This window comes from Elephas maximus, chromosome 6, assembly GCF_024166365.1.
Source record: "Elephas maximus indicus isolate mEleMax1 chromosome 6, mEleMax1 primary haplotype, whole genome shotgun sequence".
NCBI classification, from domain to species: Eukaryota; Metazoa; Chordata; class Mammalia; order Proboscidea; family Elephantidae; genus Elephas; species Elephas maximus.
Window position 1 is genome coordinate 132,912,699 of NC_064824.1, and position 22,570 is coordinate 132,935,268.

Genomic DNA, 22,570 nt, shown 5'->3' on the forward strand with positions numbered 1-22,570 from the left:
TGCAGGGTAAAAGGGAGAGAAGAGAGAGATGGGGAAGTTATGGGACCTAAGATGATCATGGGCAAGAGCAACTTTGACAGAAGTTCACAATAGCAGTGAGTTTTCAGAGCAAAGTGTCACCAGGTATCAAAGTGGGCCCTGAACACAAGAGGTCTCTCCTCAGGAACTTCACCCACTCCCATGGCTTCAATCACCATCCATAACATAATGACTCTCAAACACACTTCTTCAGCCCAGCAATGTCTTCTGAACTCATTCATTCGAGCATCAGAATACCTCTGTCCCTCTGTCCAAAGTTCTGAAGAACATCTCCACTTGGATGTCTGTCAAGATCTTCAAACTTCAAACTCAACACTTCCAAAACTGAGCACATCATCTTCTTCCCTAAAACCAGTGTCTGCTACTCCATGTTCTGTCTCTAAAAATGTTATTGGTGGTGGTGGTGGTGCTGTCGAGTTGATTCCAACTCATAGCAAACTCATGTGAGGGAGTAGAACTGCCCCCATAGGGTTTTCTTGGCTGTAATCTTTATGAAAGTGGATCACCATTTCTTTCTCCCACAGAGCCACTGGGTGGGTTTAAACCCCTATCCTTTTGGTTAGCAGCCAAGCACTTAACCATCGCACTCCCAGGGCTCCTTATCTCTAAAAAAATACACTATTAATTGTCTCATTTTCTCAAGTCAAAATTCTAGGAGTCATCCATAAAGCTGCCCTCTCCTCAATCTATATGCTCCATCTATCTCCTAGCTCTGTCAATTCTTCCTTATAAATATTTCCAACCTGTCCATTTCTCCCCACCCTCAATGTTATCACTCTCTCTAATCCAGATCTCTATCATGTATCACTAGAACTAGAGTAACAGCCTCCTGTTTGGCCTCCTTTTGATCTTGTTCCCACCAAATGTATTCTCTGTAATATAGCTAAATCTTCCAAAACTGCAAATATGTTTCTGTTGTTTTCCTTCATAAAATCCACTGTCCTTCTCTTTCCCTTAGAATTAAGTCAATTCTTCTTCATGAGGCCTCCAACGCAACTTCTTCAAGCCTCCTACCTCTTTCTCCAGCTTCACCATTGCCCCTAACTCTCTCATTCCATATTCAGACCTACTAAATTTCTTTTGTTTACTTCAACTTGCTGAATTTAGACCTTTGCACAGGTTTTTCCTTCTATATGGGACTAATGCCTTGGCTCTCTTGCTCCCTCACCTGGCTAACTCCTGCTTCCATGATATTTCCTCTGGAAGGAGCACTTCATCCCAAACTTGGCTAGTTCTTCCTGCCTAATGATCCTGGAGTATCCTTAGGATCCTAACACTCTTCATGTTGCAATATATTCACTCATTTATATGTCAGCTCACTGGTTGACCGGAGATTGGCGATGCAGGCTACGCCCCAGGGAAACTCCCTTTATATCGGATCAGGGCTGTGACCTGAGTATGGTTGCTGCATCCCACCCTAATCCTCTTTAACATAACCTAATCTTGCCTTATTAACCAAGGCAGAGATTAGGATTTACAACACGTAGGAAAATTTCATCAGATCATAAAATGGAGGACAATCACACAATACTGGGAATCACGGCCTAGCCAAGTTGACATATATCTTTGGGAGACACAATTCAATCTGTGACAAGGAGTATTACAAGACCCCTTTGTTCAACTTACTCTTCCAAGCATAAATTTATGTTAACAGAGAGCAGAATAAATGGGTAATGGTTATAAATATGCACATAAATCTCCATATTTTACAGGAGATTAAGACTTATCTCCTTACAAATTTTCCCAGGTTAATACTTTTGTCACATCACTTTCTGTATATTAGGTTTATGATACAGAATGTTTTCTCACTTTCACAGCCATGGGGTTGAGAAGACCTCCCTCCATCTCTTTTCATAATTCCTTATGTTGGTTATGAAGACTTACATTTTTAAAATCTGGGCTCCGGAATTTTATTAGTTAACCTAACAAGAAAAGCAGGCACATAGAGCTCAGTTTTATTGGCAGAAATGGAGAAGGGCCAAATTGGATTTTGCCTGAAAACGTATATTTTTCTGCTAAGCCTCCTATCCTTGTTGTTTAAGTTTGAATCAACCTAAGATCACTAATCTTATTTTTAGACATCCTTTTTTTGCCTTCTCCTAAGTTTTTTTCCTAAGTGCTTAATGTGTATGATTTGACCGATATTTTTCAACACTGTGGCTTATAGAATATAAGTATTATTATTATTCCCAGCATCATTAAAATATTTTCTACATTTTTTTTTTATCTCCAAATACTGATGACCCTTCTTTATATGTGTCCCATTTACCAGATCTCATCCTTATGGGTTTCATCACATTTCTCTTTTTACTGCTCTACTGACCCATTTCACACTCCCAACCCTTCCACAACCTTTCTTTCCTTGTAAATCAGGCCACATCTATGTTAAAGACTGCTAAAATGCTATCTTCCTTCAAGGTACCCATTTTGGGTGAGGATATACAAACTTGGGGATCAAAACTGCCCATTATTACCACAGTAAATTGAGGAATTTGGTAGAGTGGAATGAAGGGACAGATTTGGGGACAGTAGAGGGCCCCACTCCCCAACAGGCTTCAGCAGAAAGGCGGGGCTTTTGGAGGACTTTGGCCAGGTTCATGCTCATGCTGAAATTAGAGCAGAATCTTGTTGGCAGCAGCTGAAGTCACCAAAGCTGGGTAGCATCCCCTACTTCCATAGGATAAGGCAGTGAACCCAGAACTTCCTCTGTTTAAGCTCGAATTTTCACCCAGAGGCAAAGAGGCAAGGGTGCCATTCAACATAGCCCCAAGTATGGTCATAACATTGGCTCCCAGTGACACACCTGCTTGTTGACATAGCCCTACAATCCAGCAAGCTTGCACACTAAAGCAATGTGAGTACCCCACGATGAAACAATGAACACATTCCACAAGGCTAGACCAACATCATACCCCAAATGCTTAGAGAGTTTTCTCCTTCAGCTGCCTGATTTCTCCTCCTACTGCCCCAGGTAGAAGGAGCACCGTGGGAACTCTCTCCTCCATGTTGGGTGGCAGGGGAGAACAGACCCTGCCTTAGGAACCGTTAAGCCTTTGCATGTTGATGCATCCAAAAAATGAGCTGTTATTTTATCTTTGAGTACCCATAGTTAAAAGAAGAATAGCAGGAACCAGGTTTCAAGGCTGGTTGTTTTTTCATTCAAACTCTGGCTTACTACTTTATAGTGAATCTTCTTCTCCTGACAACTAGGCCTCAGAAACCACCCCAGTGAGCCCGATACACCAGGGCAGTGATCCACAACCACCTGACAGCTTACTAGATGTATCCACTGGTGAGAAGAGAACTTAAAAAAAATAATAACGCGTAGCTAATAGCCTCAGGGAGAGTAAAGAAGGTATTCATCTGGAAAACAATAAGATAATGCTACTTTTTAAATTGCTGAAAATTAAAATAATGATTTTGAAAATCATCGTGAGTGATTTTCTTAAAATGCAAAGCAAAAAAAAAAAAAATCCAAGAGAGAGAAAAACATATGGCCCCAACTTGGATGATCCTTGAAATTTGTCACAAAAGGACAAATACTGTATGACCTCACTTACATGAAATAAGCAAATTTATAGAAACCAAAGATAATTAATGGTCACCAGGAGTGGGAGGGAGGGGAAAAGGAGGAGTTTTGGTTTGGCAGGCAGTGAGTTTATGTTAATGGTGGTAGAATATTTTGGAAAAGAATAGTAATGTTCTGGCATAATATGAAAAATGTGATCAACGTCACTGAATTATAATTGTGGAAATGGTTGCATCGTTGAATGTTTTGGTGTGTATATTTTCACCACAATGATAAATAAATAAATACAGAAAATAGATCCATAAATGATATCTGCTTTAAAAAATTCTAGAAAGAAAAAAGTAAGTTGAGGATAAATAATAAACAAGTAATAATCAAAGAAATAACTTTTAAAATACTTTATAAAAACACGTAAATCTTCAGATCAAAATGGCACACCAAGTGACAAAGTGAATTGTGACGTAAACAGCCATGCCTAGATCTATCTTACTTAAATTTCTGAATTCAAGGAACAAGGAAACACAAGACCTTGCAAGCATCCAAATAGGAAAAAACCTACAGATGATAAACAGAATCATGGAGTAGTGGAAAGCAGGAAAACATCTTTATAGAGTTCTGGAGAAAAAGGGCTATGATCTTTGACTTCTACACCCAACCAAACTATGTTTTTTTTGTGACAGTAAAAGAAAGATATTTTTCAGATTTGCAGCACCTCAGAAGTTCACCGGCCTTTATAAAACTTAATTCCTAGAGAAAGCAATCCAGCAAATAAACAATGAATCAGAATGGAGAATTCAAAGAAAAGTAAAACTAAATATTCAAAAAACAATGGTGTGCACCAAAACCTAAATGTTTATAATTAAATCTAAATATTTGTTGCTAATAAGCCAAACCACAATCAAACAAGTCGATTCTGACTCAGAGTGGCAACCCCACCTGTAGTGAGTAGAATTGCTCGATTGGGTTTTCAAGGCTGTGACCTTTTGGAAGCAGATCACCAGGACATTCTTCCAAGGCTCCTCTGGGTGAGTTTGAAAGTCCAACCTTTCAGTTAGTAGTGAAGTTCTCAACTGTTTGTGCCACCCAGGGATTCTATTCTAGAACTTTGTTGTTGTAGGCCACCAAGTTGATTTTGACTCATAGCAACCCCATAGGACAGAGTAGAAGTGCCCACATAAGGTGTCCTAGGCTATAACTTTTACAGGATCAGATCGTCAGGTCTTTTCTCCTGCAGAGTCATTCGTGGAGGTCAGGAAATCCATTTCAGAGGTAGTATAATTTATGTTCTACATTCACTCACAAATCAGTGAAAATAACACTCTTTGACTCCTAAGTATAAAGTAGCCAAGAACTTGCTCTCTAACCCATATTTCCCCTTTCTTCCACATTTTCCCCTATCATCTCTATACTGCCAGCACATATGTGTTTAACATTCTAGTCTATCACCCTAAGCTCTCCTTTTATTTTAGTCACAGTCTTTTTGCTAAACTTTTTCCAGTCCTGTGTTGGTTTGCTGATGTTTGTCCTCTAGTCATTCTTCAATAAAGACTCTTAGGAACAACATTCCTAGAATTTTTATGTGCCTGAGTTCTTTATACTTGAAAAATATTTGTAGTAACTTCTCCACTTTCCTGCATCACTAAATGTGGCCGTGGAAAATTCTAGAGTCACTAAGATCCCCCTCCCATGAAAATGACTTTTGCCTTGGCTGCCCATTCGATTCTTCATCCTTAAAGTTCAATGATATTGTGGGACTATATGTCAGCGCTGACTGTTTGGAGTCAATCTTCTGATATATGTATATTCAATCCATTATTTTGATTTTCTTCTTTAGGAACGCCAATGATTTGTTTACTTCCTTCATTGAGTATTTCCTCTCTAATCTTTCTTAATCATTCTTAAGCTTCCCTGTTTACATTTCTCATTTCCATAATCTATGTCCTTAACTTTAATTTCTGAAATGTCCAATCTCCTTTATCGTTCTTTGAAATTTGTCTTCATTTCTTTGAAGATCTTATTTTGTTCTACTTCTTTCTTAAAATCTGGCTGGTATAAACATGGGATGTAGCTTTCGATTTTCAAGGCAAGCCTCTAAATTCCAGGAGGTATACTTTACTAATGACTTCTGAGATCTAGTGTTGCTCACCCCTCTTGATATTCCCCCTCCTCTGCTGCTTAGGTTCTGCCTGATTTTGGCTGCTTTTGAAATGTCCTTTTTTGTGAATGAGAAAGCCTCATGTGAATATGCGAAAGTATACTACAAATGACTGTGCTATTTTCAGCGTGGTGACAATCAAGATGGTGCTTTGGTAGCTTGGGATTTAGCTCCACAAAATAAATTCTTGAAGATCATTGTTGTTGTTAGTTGCTGTCGATTTAATTCTGACTCTTGGCGACCCCATGTGTTGCAGAGAACTGCTTCATAGGGTTTTCTTGGCTATAATCTTAATGGACACAGATCACCAGGCCTTTTCTTCCAGGGTGGGTTCAAACTGCCAACCTTTAGGCTAGCAGTTACATGCAAACCACTTTTGCTATCCAGGGACCTTTCTTGAAGATTACTGGCATGACTGGCATTACAGGCATATAAAGTTTATAAATCTTTGTTTGTAGTTCTGAAGGGTTATTTTCAATCTTTTCTGTTTGAAGGAAAAAAGAGAGGATGTTTCTGGAAAGTAACCAGTCTCCACAAAGATAAACAAGAAATGTGAGGATTCACTCCTTTAAACTTACCACTGCCCTGGTCTTTTAACCAGACACCATCTTTGATGCACCCATACAATCTTCTAGGGGCCATAAAAACTTCATATCTAATGGATTATTTAGAGCCTAAGCCGTTGTAACAAAGAGATCCTAAAGTATCATGCCTTAAACCAAATAATATTTCTCTTTCACCTAACAATCCAGAAGTGGTAGGAAGAGTCTGCCTTCCGCGATGCTTGGTTTCCATCACTGGGTCCAAGGAGGTTGATCTGATTCTCCTTGTCTCCTAACCAGTGGGAATGGGCAAAATGGACAAAGGACTTGTAGTTGTTGTTAGGTGCCTTCAAGTTGGTTCCGACTCATAGCAATCCCATGCACAACAGAACAAGACACTGCCCGGTCCTGTGCCATCCTTGCAACTGTTGTTATGCTTGAGCCCACTGTTGCAGCCACTGTGTCAATCCACCTCGTTGAGGGTCTTCCTCTTTTCTGCTGACCCTGTACTCTGCCAAGCATGATGTCCTTCTCCAGGGACTAATCCCTCCTGACAACATGTCCAAAGTATGTAAGATGCAGTCTCGCCATCCTTGCTTCTAAGGAGCATTCTGGTTGTACTTCTTCCAAGACAGATTTATTCGTTCTTCTGGCAGTCCGTGGTATATTCAATATTCTTCGCCAACACCACAATTCAAAGGCATCAATTCTTCTTCAGTCTTCCTTATTCATTGTCCAGCTTTCACGTGCATATGATAGGATTGAAAATACCATGGCTTGGGTCAGGCGCACCTTGGTCTTCAAGGAGACATCTTTGCTCTTCAACACTTTAAAGAGGTCCTTTGCAGCAGATTTACCCAATGCAATGCATCTGTTGATTTCTTGACTGCTGCTTACATGGCTGTTGATTGCGGATCCAAGTAAAATGAAATCCTTGACAAGTTCAATCTTTTCTCCATTTATCATGATGTTGCTCATTGGTCCAGTTGTGAGGATTTTTGTTTTCTTTATGTTGAGGTGCAATCCATACTGAAGGCTTTGATTTTCATTAGTAAGTGCTTCAGGTCCTCTTCACTTTCAGCAAGCAAGGTTGTGTCATCTGCATAACGCAGGGTGTTAATGAGTCTTCCTGCAGTCCTGACGCCCTGTTCTTCATATAGTCCAGCTTCTCGTATTATTTGCTCAGCATACAGACGGAATAGGTATGGTGAAAGCATGCAACCCTGGCGCACACCTTTCCTGACTTTAAACCAGTCAGTACCCCCTTGTTCTGTCCGAACAACTGCCTCTTAATCTATGTAAAGGTTCCTCATGAGCACAATTAAGTGTTCTGGAATCCCCATTCTTCGCAATGTTATCCATAATTTGTTACGATCCACACAGTCAAATGCCTTTGCATAGTCAATAAAGCACAGGTAAACATCCTTCTGGAATTCTCTGCTTTCAGCCAGGATCCATCTGACATCAGCAATGATATCCCTGGTTCCACGTCCTCTTCTGAAACCAGCCTGAATTCCTGGCAGTTCCCTGTCGATATACTGCTGCAGCAGCTTTTGAATGATCTTCAGCAAAATTTTGCTTGCGTGTGATATTAATGATATTGTTCTATAATTTCCACATTCGGTTGGATCACCTTTCTTGGGAACAGGCATAAATATGGATCTCTTCCAGTCAGTTGGCCAGGAAGCTGTCTTCCACATTTCTTGGCATAGATGAGTGAGCACCTCCAGCACTGCATCCATTTGTTGAAACATCTCAGTTGATATTCCATCAATTCCTGGAGTCTTCTTTTTCACCAAAGCCTTCAGAGCAGCTTGGACTTCTTCCTTCAGTACCATCGGTTCCTGATCATATGCTGTCTCTTGAAATGGTTGACTATCGACTAATTCTTTTTAGTATAAGGACTATGTGTATTCCTTCCATCTTCTTTTGATGCTTCCTGCGTCATTTAATATTTTCTCCATAGAATCCTTCGCTATTGCAACTTGAGGCTTGAATTTTTTCTTCAGTTCTTTCAGCTTGAGAAACACCAAGGGTGTTCTTCCCTTTTGGATTTCCATTTCCAGCTCTTTGCACATGTGATTATGATACTTTACTTTGTCTTCTCGAGCCGCCCTTTGAAATCTTCTGTTCAGTTCTTTTACTTTATCAATTCTTCCTTTTGCTTTAGCTGCTCGACGTTCGGTTTGTCGTACTGTGGGGGCTTGTGTGTTGCTGTGGTGCTGGAAGCTATGCCACCAGTGTTCAAATACCAGCAGGGTCACCCACGGAGGACAGGTTTCAGCTGAGCTTCCAGACTAAGACAAACTAGAAAGAAAGACTTGGCAGTCTACTTCTGAAAAGCATTAGCCAGTGAAAACCTTATAAATAGCAGTGGAACATTGTCTGATATAGTGCTGGAAGATGAGCCCCCCAGGTTGGAAGGCACAAAGGACTTACCTATCCATTTATTTTAGTAGAAAGACCCAGAAGTCTTCTGCTCACATTCCATTGGCCAAAACTTAAATTTTTGTCCAAACCCAGGTAAACAAGATCTTTGATTACTTCGACTACCATGTTCAGCCCAAAAGCCTTCACTGAGGGCTCAGATGATGCCATCTGTATCGTCTATGTAGCCCATCATCCCATCTCCTTAGACAATCCAAGTTCTTGTAATGCTGCCATTTATTTCTGCCTCTCAACCAAAGGAAATCTACAATCCCTCACTTAATTTTGAAAATTTTGTCTGGATTTCCTCCACATGCTTCTATTTCTTTATTGGTAATGGGGATAGTAAAATGCTTTATTTCATCAATAAATTAGTGGATGTAAAGATCTTGAAATAATGTCTAGCAGTTAGTAAGTGCTTACTGAGTGTTAGCTCGCATTATTATTCTCAAAGTGCTCCTTGGGATATAAATGACACTGTCTTAAGTTATTAGTGTTTGGGTTAACGTGAGAGTACAAGAAAATGAAATCTAGGTTGAAGTTAGGTTAACTCTAAAAGGTTTGGTAACTGTAATGCTATAAAAAAAAAATGCTATAGGTTACATATTTTTCTTTGTGCATTAGGTTCTTGAAAAGTTAAATTTAAATGGAATTTTTAAAAGTAATTTTTATTGTGCTTTAAGTGAAAGTTTACAAATTGAGTCAGTCTCTCACACAAAAACCCATATATACCTTGCTACTCACTCCCAATTCCTCTCCCCCTAATGAGACAGTCTGCTCTCTCCCTCCACTCTCTCTTTTTGTGTCCATTTCGCCAGCTTCTAAACCCCTCCACCCTCGCATCTCTCCTTCAGGCAGGAGATGCCAACATAGTCTCAAGTGTCCACCTGATCCAAGAAGCTCACTCCTCACCAATATCCCTCTCCAACCCATTGTCCAGTCCAATCCATGTCTGAAGAGTTGGCTTGGGGAATGTTTCCTGTCCTGGGCCAACAGAAGGTCTGGGGGCCATGACCACCAGGGTCCCTCTAGTCTCAGTCAGACCATTAAGTCTGGTCTTATGAGAATTTGGGGTCTGCCTCCCACTGCTCTCCTGCTCCCTCAGGGGATCTCTGTTGTGTTCCCTATCAGGGCAGTCATCGGTTGTAGCCAGGCACCATCTAGTTCTTCTGGTCTCAGGATGATGTAGTCTCTGGTTCATATGGCCCTTTCTGTCTCTTGGGCTCATAATCGCCTTGTGTCCTTGGTGTTCTTCATTCTCCTTTGATCCAGGTGGCTTGAGACCAATTGATGCATCTTAGATGGCTGCTTGCTAGTGTTTAAGACCCCAGATGCCACTCTTCAAAGTGGGATGCAGAATGTTTTCTTAATAGATTTTATTATGCCAATTGACTTAGATGTCCCTTGAAACCATGGTCCCCAGACCCCTGTCCCTGCTACGCTGGCCTTTGAAGCATTCAGTTTATTCAGGAAACTTCTTTGCTTTTGGTTTAGTCCAATTGTGGTGCCCTCCCCTGTATTGTGTGCTGTCTTACCCTTCACCTAAACTAGTTCTTATCTACTATCTAATTAGCGAATACCCCTCTCCCACTCCCACCCTCCCCCATCTCGTAACCACAAAAGAATGTTTTCTTCTCAGTTTAAACTTTTCTCAAGTTCTTATAATAGTGGTTTTATACAATATTTGTCCTTTTGCAGCTGACAAATTTCACTCAGCACAATGCCTCCCAGGTTCCTCCACGTTATGAAATGTTTCACAGATTCGTCACTGTTCTTTATTGATGAGTAGTATTCCATTGTGTGAATATACCATAATTTATTTATCCATTCATCCGTTGATGGGCACCTTGGTTGCTTCCATCTTTTTGCTATTGTAAACAGTGCTGCAATAAACATGGGTGTGCATATATCTGTTGGTGTAGAGGCTCTTATTTCTCTAGGATATATTCCAAGGAGTGGGATTGCTGGATCGTACAGCAGTTCTATTTCTAGCTTTTTAAGGAAGCACCAAATCGATTTCCAAAGTGATTGTACCATTTGACATTCCCAGCAGCACTGTAGAAGTGTTCCAATCTCTCCACAGCCTCTCCAACATTTATTATTTTGTGTTTTTTGGATTAATGCCAGCCTTGTTGGAGTGAGATGAAATCTCATTGTAGTTTTGATCTGCATTTCTCTAATGGCTAATGATCGTGAACATTTCCTCATATATCTGTTAGCTACCTGAATGTCTTCTTTAGTGAAGTGTCTATTCATATCTTTCGGCCACTTTTTAATTGGGTTATTTGTCTTTTTGCAGTTGAGTTTTTGCAGTATCATGTAGATTTTAGAGATCAGTCGCTGATCAGAAATGTCATAGCTAAAAACTTTTTCCCAGTCTGTAGGTAGTCTTTTTCCTCTTTCAGTGAAGTCTTTGGATGAGCATAGGTGTTTGATTTTTTGGAGCTCCCAGTTATCTAGTTTTTCTTCTACATTCTTAATAATGTTTTGTATACTGTTTATGCCATGTATTAGGGCTCTTAACGTTGTCCCTATTTTTTCTTCCATGATCTTTGTCATTTTAGATTTTATATTTAGATCTTTGATCCATTTTGAGTTAGTTTTTGTGCATGGAGTGAGGTATGGGTCTTGTTTCCTTTTTTTGCAGATAGATATCCAGTTATGCCAGCACCATTTGTTAAAAAGACTGTCTTTTCCCCATTTAACTGTTTTGGGGCCTTTGTCAAATATCAACTGTTCATATGTGGTTAAAAGAAATTTTTGAAAAGTAGTATTGTATGCAGTGCAACTTTTCAGCAGTGTTTATGTTTATGTTTTCTCAGGGAGTGTGAGAGGCAGACCCAGAAACTACTTAGCTCAGAGAAGCAGAGTCCTACTGAAAAAAGGCCAAGTAAGAGGTAAAGAAGAAAAGATGAACACTCTCTCAGTAACTAAATATCCAAATGCTCATGTTTTATTCTTTGCTTTTAGTAATAAACCTACTATTTCCCCAATTGCTTTATGTAGCTGTACTAACTGTTGAGAAAGGTATCAGATTTAGACAATTTCCAAAACGTGTCAGGGAGTGAAAGATGATCATACCACCAACAAGCAATTTGGTAATGGTGCTACAGCCAGATCCTGGTGTCCAGGGGCCAGGGCACGGCCGCCTCCACTGCAAACATGACTTTTCAGGCAGGAAACAGTCATAACTATAGTAAATCTCATAACACACAAGTTATCTCCCTGCCCTTGATCTGGCCCACCGCTCAGTGGTGATTATGTGGACTTGGACCCGTGGCTTCACCTCTTCTGCCTCGGTCTACTAGTCTGTGTTATTGTCAAGCTGATCCCAACTAATAGTGATGCCAAGTGACAGAGTAGAACTGCTCCATAGGATTTTCTAGGCTGTAATCTTTACGGAAGCAGGTTGCCAGGCCTTTCTTCCACTGAGCTGCTGAGTGGACAGTGCTTGAACAGGGAGCCCCGTGGAATGTGTTTAACAGACTCCCCAGCATCACTAGCTGGAAAAGCAAGAACTGCAGCTCATCATCCTGAGGTTCTTTTTAAAAGACTATTTACACCCATTTCTATGGAATCAGGTCCTCAGTCCCCCACGTAGAGATTCTGAGGTGCAAAGCCTCCTCCCTTGGCAATTTGTAGATTATTCTAGAATGCCCCTGAGTATCTCTTTCAACCAGGAGAAAGCTGCTGGGGAGGAAAACTGAAGCAAACAGTAAGAGAGCAGGAGAGCAGAGACCATCTCCTGGTGGACTGCCCCACTGTGATCCAGCTCTCCGCTCAGCCAGCCCTGGGCTCCGTTTTACAGACAAATGTGTCAAAGAATAGAAAAACTTACAGTCTATGACTTTGTCTGGACACAAAACTGCAAATAAATAATTTTCTAGAAGTCTCCTCTTAGTACAGTGGAAGCAATATGTTTTGCCATCTCTCAGTAGTTAATGAGGGCCAACTTGCTGGGGAATGAAGACATAGGACAGTCCTGCCGGAAGGTCCACACCTCTGCTGCAGTTAACCTTGCCACTCCTGGTAGTCCTCTTATACAGACGATCTCTCAAGAGCATCCAATCCAACTCCCATCCACTGGGTCTTCCCCAGTCCAAGGGAATCATGCTGCTTCATTGATTCCCTTGCCAGCTTCCAATTCAGCGCTTTTTGCCACCACAGGCCCTTCGAACCATGACTTTCACCTTCACACTTCTCAGGGGTGAATCTGATAGTCTCTCCTTCCCTGCTATTCCCAAGGATAGAGGTCCATCTTCTGGGTGGATCTCTTAAAGTCTTCCCACTTGGCTTGAGAGGAAGGATCTGACAATTCTCTCTAAAGAAATGTAGCCTCGCTCATAAAGCCCTGAGATAGGGCAGGGCTAAGCCTGGCACAACCAGACTCACTATCCCCTACCATGTTCCGTGCAGCAGGGCTAGCACCTTGCTTTAGGATATAGGAACACTGGACTCCTATTACATTGTTCTTGGATGTTGGGGGTTCTGCTGACCCTCTGAAGCAACAGAAAAGTCACTTTAATATCCTGATACTTTTTTTTTTTTTTTTTGCCCAGAATTGTTAGTCCTAACTATTAACGAATGTATTTTACACAATTTTTAAGGGTTTTCTGACTACATTATTATGTATTAGGATTTAAGGTCAGGTTTTAGTGTTATCAGGTGGTCCTTAAGGCTGGTGGAAGTCCCTGGGTGGCACAAACTGTTTGCACTAAATTAGTAAACTAAAGGTTGGCAGTTCAAACTCACCCAGTGGCACCACAGAAGAAGGGCCTGGTGATCTGCTTCCTTAAAGATTACAGCCAAGAAAACCCTGCAGAGCAGTTCTACTCTGACACCCATGGGGACACCACGAGTCAATTTCGACTCAGTGGCAAGGGGTTTGATTTTTTTGGTTTTAAGCCTAGTGGACCCGGAAAGAGCTAACTCCCACTTTGTCCAGGCATTTTACTTCCTGAACTTAGGATAAGCCCAGAGGGGCTGGAGCAGGTAGCGCACAAAGAGCCACGGTAAAGGAAAGTTTAGCAGCACTGTATTATAGATGACCCAGTCTTCAGCCCAAATTTGCCCTTGCTGACAGCTGGGGTTGTATATAGCGAACTTCTGCTTTCTTTCCCTGAAGTCGATTGTCCTCAGTAGGCTTGATGAAAGGTGAGTCTAACCTACCCACTAGTCCCAGAAGGACTTAAGCAGAGAGAGACAGAGAGCAAGAGAATGTATGTTTGTCAATAAGGTTACTGCTGAGCCGACTCAAGTAGGGCCAGGGCTGGGGCTCTAGTTTGACCCCCTTATGGGAGGAGAGAGCAGACAGAGCAGTATGCCTGGGTGTCCTCTCATGGGATGAGGACTGTGACCTTGTCCAAAGGGAAGAGACAGAGTCAGAGCTAGCCAGTTTTCTGAGTGACAGCATCATGAGTGACAGGAGAGAACAGTCCCACAGAGGGCCACACATGTGTAGATGGCCTTTTACTCCTGGAAGCCACACTCACTAGCCCACCTGGCCCAATCACATTCTTGGAAGCTGATCAGTCTTGAGCAACTTTTCTCTGAGAGACAAGCACGAGTGTCAGGAAAGCTTTATCTACTTCCTTAAGGTCGACATTTCTCTTATTTTACTTGTTTTTCTTAAGCCTGTAACATCAATAGTCAAGCCTACAACTCTTTTACGTAAGTTTAGTAATCTCTCCTTCCAATGTACCTCCGTGTTGAGGGTCGTTAGGCATCATTAAGTCGGTTCCAACTCATAGCGACCCTATCTATGTACAATAGAATGAAACACTGCCCAATCCTACGCTATCTTCATGATCTCGTGATAGTTGTTATGCTTAACCCCATTGTTGCAGCCACTGCTTCAATCCATCTCCCTGAGGGTCTTCTTTTTCACTGACATTCTACTTTACCAAGCATGATATCCTTCTCCAGGGACCAATCACTCCTGATAACATGTACAAAGTATGTGAGCTGAGTCTCACCATCCTGGCTTCTAAGAAGCATTCTGGCTGTACTTCTTCCAAGATGGATTTTTTCATTCTTTTGGCAGCTTACAGTATATTCAATATCCTTCAACAACAGCATAATTCAAAAGCATCAATTCTTTTTTGGTCTTCCTCATTCATTGTCCAGCTTTCTCATGCATATGGGGCAATTGAAAAAACCATGACTTGGATCAGGTGCACCTTAGTCCTCAGAGTGACATCTTTGATTTTTAACACTTTAAAATGTTCTTTTGCAGTAGATTTGCCCAATGCCATATGCCATCTGATTGCTTGACTTCTGCTTCCGTGGGCTTTGAGTGTGGATCCAAGTAAAATGAAGTCCTTGACAACATCAGTCTTTTCTCCATTTATCATGATGTTGATTATGGTCCAATTGTGAGGATTTTTGTTTTCTTTATATTGAGGTTTAACCCATACTGAAGGCTGTAGTCTTAGACCTTCACCAGTAAGTGTTTCAAGTCCTCTTCACTTTCAGCAGAAAAGTGAGGAACTTTCTCAAGGTAACACCTTGCAGGGCAGAACATGTTTAATCTTAGAATTCAATTCCACTTATCATCAATAAATGTCTTATAAGGCTATTTTTATATTGAAGAGGTTAAAAAAAAACTCAGCATAGTTGTTATGGTAAAGGCCCAGTCCTAGGTGGTACAAACAGTTAATGTACTCAACAGCTAACTGAAAGTTCGGAGGCTTGAATCCACTCAGAGGCACCTTGGAATAAAGGCCCGGCAATCTACTTCTGAAAAGTCAGCCACTGAAAACCCTATTGCAGCACAGTTTTAGACTGACACACATGGAGTCAGCGTGAGTCAAAGTCAAGTAGGCAGCAACAGGACTGGTTTAACGGATCTTTGGGTTTGACTGAAGGAAAGATCCCTTTCTAGTCTAATCTGGTCATAATCTGCTCAAAGGAAACATTATTCATGAACACGCATCCGGAGGAAGTTTTCTCCTGGAATCTGCACTATCCAACTCAGCACCCCTGATGCCAACCAGGGACACAGAATGATGGGTGTAGAACATTCGAAATAAAGAACAAGTACTGTATGTCCCTGATTTCAAAAGTCAAGCATATTTGAGTGGTGACCAACCTCCACATGCACGTGGACAAGACTCTCTCATTTTGGACACGCATTAAAAAAAAAAAAATTTTTTTTTTTTTTTTAATCAACACATAAATTCTACTTTGATGTCCCTTAAGTCAATCTTCTTGTGCAGTCTCTAACTCTATAACTTTTAGACTTGGGCCTCAATTTCTATAAACTTCCCTTGGGCAGTTTTCACTCCATTAGTTTTGAAGTCTTTGGTCATTTCCTCCACCATTTCAGCACAAAAAAACTTTCATTCAAGTTTACGTTTGCGGCAGCTGTCTGACCTATAGAACCCACACTCCAGTCTCCCTCGGGACATTACCTTGCTGCCATTTGTCTCTGTCTGGAAACCCTGGTGGAGCAGTGGTTAAGAGCTACAGCTGCTAACCAAAAAGTCAGCAGTTCAAATCCACCAGGAGCGCCTTGGAAACTCTATGTGTCGGTTCTACTCTGTCCTATAGGGTTGCTATGAGTTGGAATTAACTTGAAGGCAGTGGGTTGGGTTTAGTTTTTTTTTTTTTTCAACCAAAGGAAATTTGCAATACCTTTATCAAATTTGTATTTTTTATCTCTGAGCATCAGTTTCCTTGTGTATAAAATGAGGATAATATAAGCATCTATTTGATAGATGTTTCTCCTAAGGCTAAATTAATAAATGCAAAAGTCTAAGAATAGTTCCTAGCACACAGTAAGCCCTCAATAGACGTCCAATTTCATTCTTATTCTCACCCTATCGCATGGGGAATAGGTAAAACACTGCTTTAAATTCATTTGCAGCATTGTTGTTGTTAATAAAAAAAAAAAAAATTGTTGTTAGGTGCCATTAAGTTGGTTCCAACTCATAGCGACCCCACACAAAATAGAACGAAACACTGCCTGGTCCTGAGCTGTCCTAACAATTGTGTTGCTGTGGTTGAGACCATTATTGCAGCCACTGTGTCAATCCATCTCACTGAGGGTCTTCCGTTTTTGGCTGACCCTCTTCTTTATCAAGCATGACATTCTTCTTCATGAATTGTCCCTCCTTATAACATGTCCAAAGTACGTGAAACAAGGTCTTGCCATCTCCACTGTCTTGGTTATCTAGTGCTGCCATAACAGAAATACCACAAGTGGATGGCTTTAACAAAGAGAAATTTCCTCACAGGAAAGTAGGACAAAAGCCCAAATTCAAGGTTTCATCTCCAGGGGAAGGCTTTCTCTCTGTCGGCTCTGGAAGAAGGCCCTTGTCCTCAGTCTCCCCATGGTCAAAAAGCTTCTCAGGCGCAGGGACCCCAGGCCCAAAGGATGTGGTCTGCTCCTGGTGCTGCTTTCTTGGTGGCATAAGGTCCCCAACTTTCTGCTTGCTTCCCTTTCTTTTTATCTCTTGAGAGATAAAAGGTGGTACAGGCCACACCCCAAGAAAACTCTCTTTTCTTTGGATCAGAGATGTGACCTCAGTAACCCAAAACCCCAGTGCCGTCGAGTCGATTCCGACTCACAGTGACCCTATAGGACAGAGTAGAACTGCCCCGTAGAGTTTCCAATAGTAAGAGTGGTGTTATAATCCCACCCTAATCCTCTTTAACATAAAATTACAATCACAAAGTGGAGGACAACCACAGAGTACTGGGAATCATGGTCTAACCAAGTTGACACATATTTTTAGGGGAACACAATTCAATCCCTGACACTCGCTTCTTCCAAAACAGATTTGTTCGTTCCTCTGGCAGTAGTTGGTATAGTCAATATTCTTCACCAACACCATAATTCAAAGGCATCAATTCTTCAGTCTTCCTTATTCATTATGTCTTTAGTTTTCTTCATTCTTCCTTGCTGCCAAAGGGGTGAGGCCAGTGGAGTATCTTAGGTGGCTGCCCACAGGCTTTGAAGACCACAGATGCTACTCACCAAAGTAGAATGTAGATAATTTTCTTTATTAACTATGTTACGCCAATTGAGCTAAGTGTTCCCCAAGACCGTGGTCCCCACAGCCCTGGGCCCAGCAATTCAGCCCCTCAAGGAGTTTGGATGTGTCTATGGAGCTTCCACGACCTTGCCTTGAACAAGTTGTACTGGCTTCCCCAGTATTGTGTACTCTCTTAGCCTTCACCACAGTTACCACTACCTGTTGTCTATTTTGTGAGGATGTTTGTTTTCCATATGTTATGGTGTAATCCATACTGAAGGCTATAGTCTCTGGCCTTCATCCGTAGGTGCTTTGAGTCCTCTTTGCTTTCAGCAAGCAAGGTGGTGTCATCTGCATATCGCAGGTTGTTAGCCTTCCTCCAATCCTGATGCTGTGTTCGTCTTCATATAGTCCAGCTTCTCGGATTATTTGCTCAGCATACAGACTGAATAAGTAGAGTGAAAGGACACAACACTGATACACACTTTTCTGATTTTGAGCCACTCAGTATCCCCTTGTTCTGTTCAAACGACTGTCTCTGGGTCTATGTATAGATTCCACGTGAGCACAATTCATTGTTAGAGAATTCACAATCTTTACAATGTTATCCATGGTTTGTTATGATCTACATAGTTGATTGTCTTCTCATAGTCAATAAAACACATGTAAACTTCTTTCTGGTGTTCTTTGCTTTCAGGCAAGACCCATCTGACATCAGCAATGATTTCCCTCTTCCACATGCAAGTCTGAATCTGGCTTGAATTTCTGGCAGTTCCCTGTCAATATACTGCTGCAACTGTTTTTGAAATATCTTCAGCAAAATTTTACTTGTGTGTGATATTAATGGCATTGTTTGATAATTCCTGCATTCTGTTGAATCACCTTTCTTTGGAATGGGCACATATATGGATCTCTTCCAGTCAGTCAGCCAGATACCTGTCTCCCAAGTTTCTTGGCCTACGTTAGTGAACACTTCTAGAATTTCATCTGTTTGTTGAAACATCTCAATTAGTATTCCATCAATTCCTGGAGCCCTTTTTTTTTTTTTTTTTTTTGGCTAGTGATTTCAGTGCATCTTGGGCTTTTTCCTTCAGTACCATTTGTTCTTGAACACACTACCTCCTGAAATGGTAAGACATCAACTAATTCTTCTTGGTATGGTGACTCTGTGTATTCCTTCCATTTTCTTTTGATGATTCCTGCCTCGTTCAACATTTTGGCCATAGAGTCCTTCAAAATTGCAACTGGGGGCTTGAATTTTTTCTTCAGTTCTTTCAGCTTAAGAGATGCCAGGCATGTTCTTCCCTTTTGGTTTTCTAACTCCAGGTCTTTGCTCATGTCATTATAATACTTTACTTTGTCTTCTCGAGCTGCTCTTTGAAGTCTTCTGTTCAGCTCTTTTTCTTCATCATTTCTTCAATTCACTTTAGCTGCTCTACGTTCAAGAGCAAGTTTCAGAGTCTCTTCTGACATCCATTTTGGTCTTTTCTTTCTTTCCTGTCTTTTTAATGAACTTTTGCTTTCTTCATGTATGATGTCCTTTATGTCATTCCACAACTCATCTGGTCTTCAGTCATTAGTGTTCAATGCATTAAATCTGTCCTTGAAGTGGTCTCTAAATTCAGGTGAAATATACTGAAGGTCATACTTTGGTTCTCATGGACTATCCAGGCGTGACCAGTAACTTGAAATTTGCCTCCAAAATTGGAGGTTGCTGAGAGACGAAAGAAAGAGGTGGGCAACTCCAGTATGGCAGTGAAGGAGTCTTAATTAGGGAGATTTACACACCGAGCCAGTGGTCCTCAGTGGCAGGAGGACCAATGCAGATCTCTGCACCCAGCAGCAGAGTGCGGAGGTTTTGTGATGGTCAAGGACAAAGGTGGCTCCAAGCCACAGCATTACATAAGACTGCCTCAGCAAGGTCACGTAACAGGGGCTTGAAAAACACAGTGAACTATCAAAAACAGCAGTGAAATAGCAGAAAGCATGAGGGCAGCCGTGTTTGGCCTCACAAAGCTTATTTTCCCCCCTTCATGGACTTATTTTAATTTTCTTCAGCTTCAACTTGAACTTGCATGTGAGCACTAGATGGTCTGTTCTGCAGTGGGCCCCTAGCCTTGTTCTGATTGATGATATTGAACTTCTTCATCATCTCTTTTCATACATATAGTCAATTTGATTCCTGTGTATTCCATCCGGTGAGGTCCACCTGTATAGTCACTGTTCATATTGTTGAAAAAAGGTATTTGCAACGAATAAGTCATTGGTCTTGCAAAATTCTACCATGCTATCTCTGGCATTGTTTCTATCACCAAGGCCATGTTTTCTAACTACATACGCTTCTTCTTTGTTTTCAGCTTTTGTATTCCAATCACCAGTAATTGTCAATGCATCTTGATTGCATCTTTAATCAATTTCATACTGCAGAAGTTGGTAAAAATCTTCCATTTCCTTATCTTTGGTATTGGTAAAAATTTGAATAATAGTTGTATTAACTGGTCTTCCTTGTAAACATATGGATATTATTCTATCACTGACAACGTGGTACTTCAGGATAGATCTTAAAATGTTCTTTTTGATGATGAATGCGTCGCCATTCCTCTTCAATTTGTCACTCCCAGGAGAGTAGACCATATGATTTTCTGATTCAAAATGATAATACCAGTCCATTTCAGTTCACTAATGACTAAGATATCCATCTTTATGTGTTCTATTTCATTTTTAATGACTTTCAATTTTCCTAGATTCATGCTTCATACATTCCACACTCCTATTATTAATGGACGTTTTCAGTTGCTTCTTCTCATTGTGCGTCGTGCCACATCAGCAAATGAAGGTCCCAAAAGCTTTACTCAATCCACGTCAATAAGGTTTACTCTACTTTGATCAGGCAGCTCTTCCCCAGTCGTATTTTGAGTGCCTTCCAACCTGAGGGACTCATCTTCTGACACTATATCAGACAATGTTCTGCAGCTATTCATAAGGTTTTCATTGGCCAGTTATTTTAGAAGTAGATCGCCAGGTCCTTCTTCCTAGTTTGTCTTAGTCTGGAAGCTCGCTGAAACCTGTGCACCATGGGTGACCCCACTGGTGTTTGAAATACCAGTGGCATAGCTTCCAGCATCACAGTAACACATAAGCCACCACAGTACAACAAACTAACAGACAAGTAGTGGGTTGGTGGAAAAAATATAGAATAAATCTCAGTTAGGTATCAGCTTTGTAACTAAGTCTAGGCCAGGAGTCTGCAAACTATGGCCTAATCCAATTCTGAAATAAAGTTTTATTGGAACAAAGCCACATCCATTCATTTAGAGATTGTCTGTGGCTATTTTCAGACTACTGCAGCAGAGCTGAATAGTTGAAACAGAGGCCGTGGCCCACAAAACCTAAAATATTTGCAGAAAAGGACCAGATAGTAAATATCTAAACATCAGATTTTTTCCTTAAGTATTAGACCAGGTCCTGAAGAATTACATTTAAATGGTGTTTTTTGTAAAATATTATTATTTGTAATGCAATGTTACAGACAAGAGAACTTTGTGTTTTGTTTTGTTTTGTTTTTTCTACTTTCTCAGGGATAAAGGGAATCAACAATGCACCTTTGAAAATAAGAAGAAGAAGAGGTAAAAAGAAGTAATTAATATATTTAGCAGTTAAACATCTAAATTCCTATCCTATATGCTCGGTTATGAGTGATAAATCAATTTCCTTCACTGTGGTCGAGGGTCAGTACACACGTTAGCATACTCATCAGCATCAGGGAATCCTGACAACATGGCAGAATGGTGGTAACACACATCCTGCAGATTTGCCAGTTGATCTCTTAGAAGACTCCAAGCCTCTTTGGGCATGTACAGAGCTCCCTTTACTGAACTGATAGGTTTTGAGGAGGGAAATAAAAAGAAAAACATACAAAGTAGATCCCTAACATGACATTTAGCTGACCCTTCTCTTGCACATGTGGCTTGGCTGCTAACCAAAATGTAGGCAGTTCGAATCCACCAGCCGCCCCTTGGAAACTCTATAGGGCAGTTCTACTCTGTTCTATAGGGTCAGTATGAGTTGGAATTGACTTGACAGCAATGGGTTTGGCTTTTTTTTTTTTTTTTTTTTTTGGTTTCTCTTGCACACGTAGAGAGCCACAGTTTGGCCCAATGGGGAGTCCTGGTTGATAATACAAGACCTGTGTTTGTCCTGTCATTTGACCTTTTTGCCTCAATCTCTTCATCTGTAAAGGGGGAGAGTGAATTAGACTGACTGCCCTGCTAGGCCCATGTAGCTCTAATATTCTATGGATCTCTGAACTGGGCTCTGGAAGGATCATGAACCACCCATCCTCCCCATCCAAGAGAGGATGGGGCAAGTGGATTTAGCATGGCATGTGGAGGCAGTGGACCCCTCAACATTGGCTCCTGCTGCTGACGTTCACCTTAAGACAGTCCATGCCTGCTTTGGTGGAATAGACCCCCAGTGCCTGTATTCAAAGGGCGTGCAGAAGCCCTCCCCATAAGCAATTTGCAGTTTCTTCTAGAGCCCCCCTGAGCTTCTCTCTCAGTCACAGAGAAAGTCTACATGAAGGAGAAGGGAAGAAAGCAGAAAGCAGAGAGGGAAGACAGACACTGCCCCCGTTAAGTGTCCCACTGCCGCTGTGCTCTCTGCTTCCCCAGTAAGTGCATCAAATGATAACCAAGCTGAAGTTCGAGATTTTGTTCTCCAACCACACAACTGCAAACAATGGTACGGCTAGAACTCTCCCTTCCAAACGTCAGGGAGCTCATCATTATCTAATAGATGGTGGCGGCCAACTTGCTTGGGAATCCAGATCCTTCTATGAGAGGCTTTTGTACATGATTTCAGAGGATAGGAATGGGGAAAGACATTACCTCTATGTGTCCCA

General features: G+C 41.2%; 1 protein-coding gene across 7 annotated transcripts in view; it reads left to right on the plus strand.

Moving 5' to 3' along the window:
* The window catches only part of SP100 (SP100 nuclear antigen), a 96,551-nt gene that overhangs the window by 54,515 nt on the left and 19,466 nt on the right, over positions 1 to 22,570 (plus strand). For 5 of the 7 annotated variants that reach the window (XM_049888406.1, XM_049888404.1, XM_049888401.1 and 2 more), the window contains 2 exons: positions 11,515 to 11,589; positions 21,249 to 21,296. The exons of 1 other annotated variant lie outside the window; for it this stretch is intronic. In XM_049888406.1, the coding sequence (XP_049744363.1) occupies positions 11,515 to 11,589; positions 21,249 to 21,296 (123 nt within the window). The remainder of the gene's footprint in view (positions 1 to 11,514; positions 11,590 to 21,248; positions 21,297 to 22,570) is intronic. One more of the 7 variants, XM_049888403.1, reaches the window with a different exon arrangement.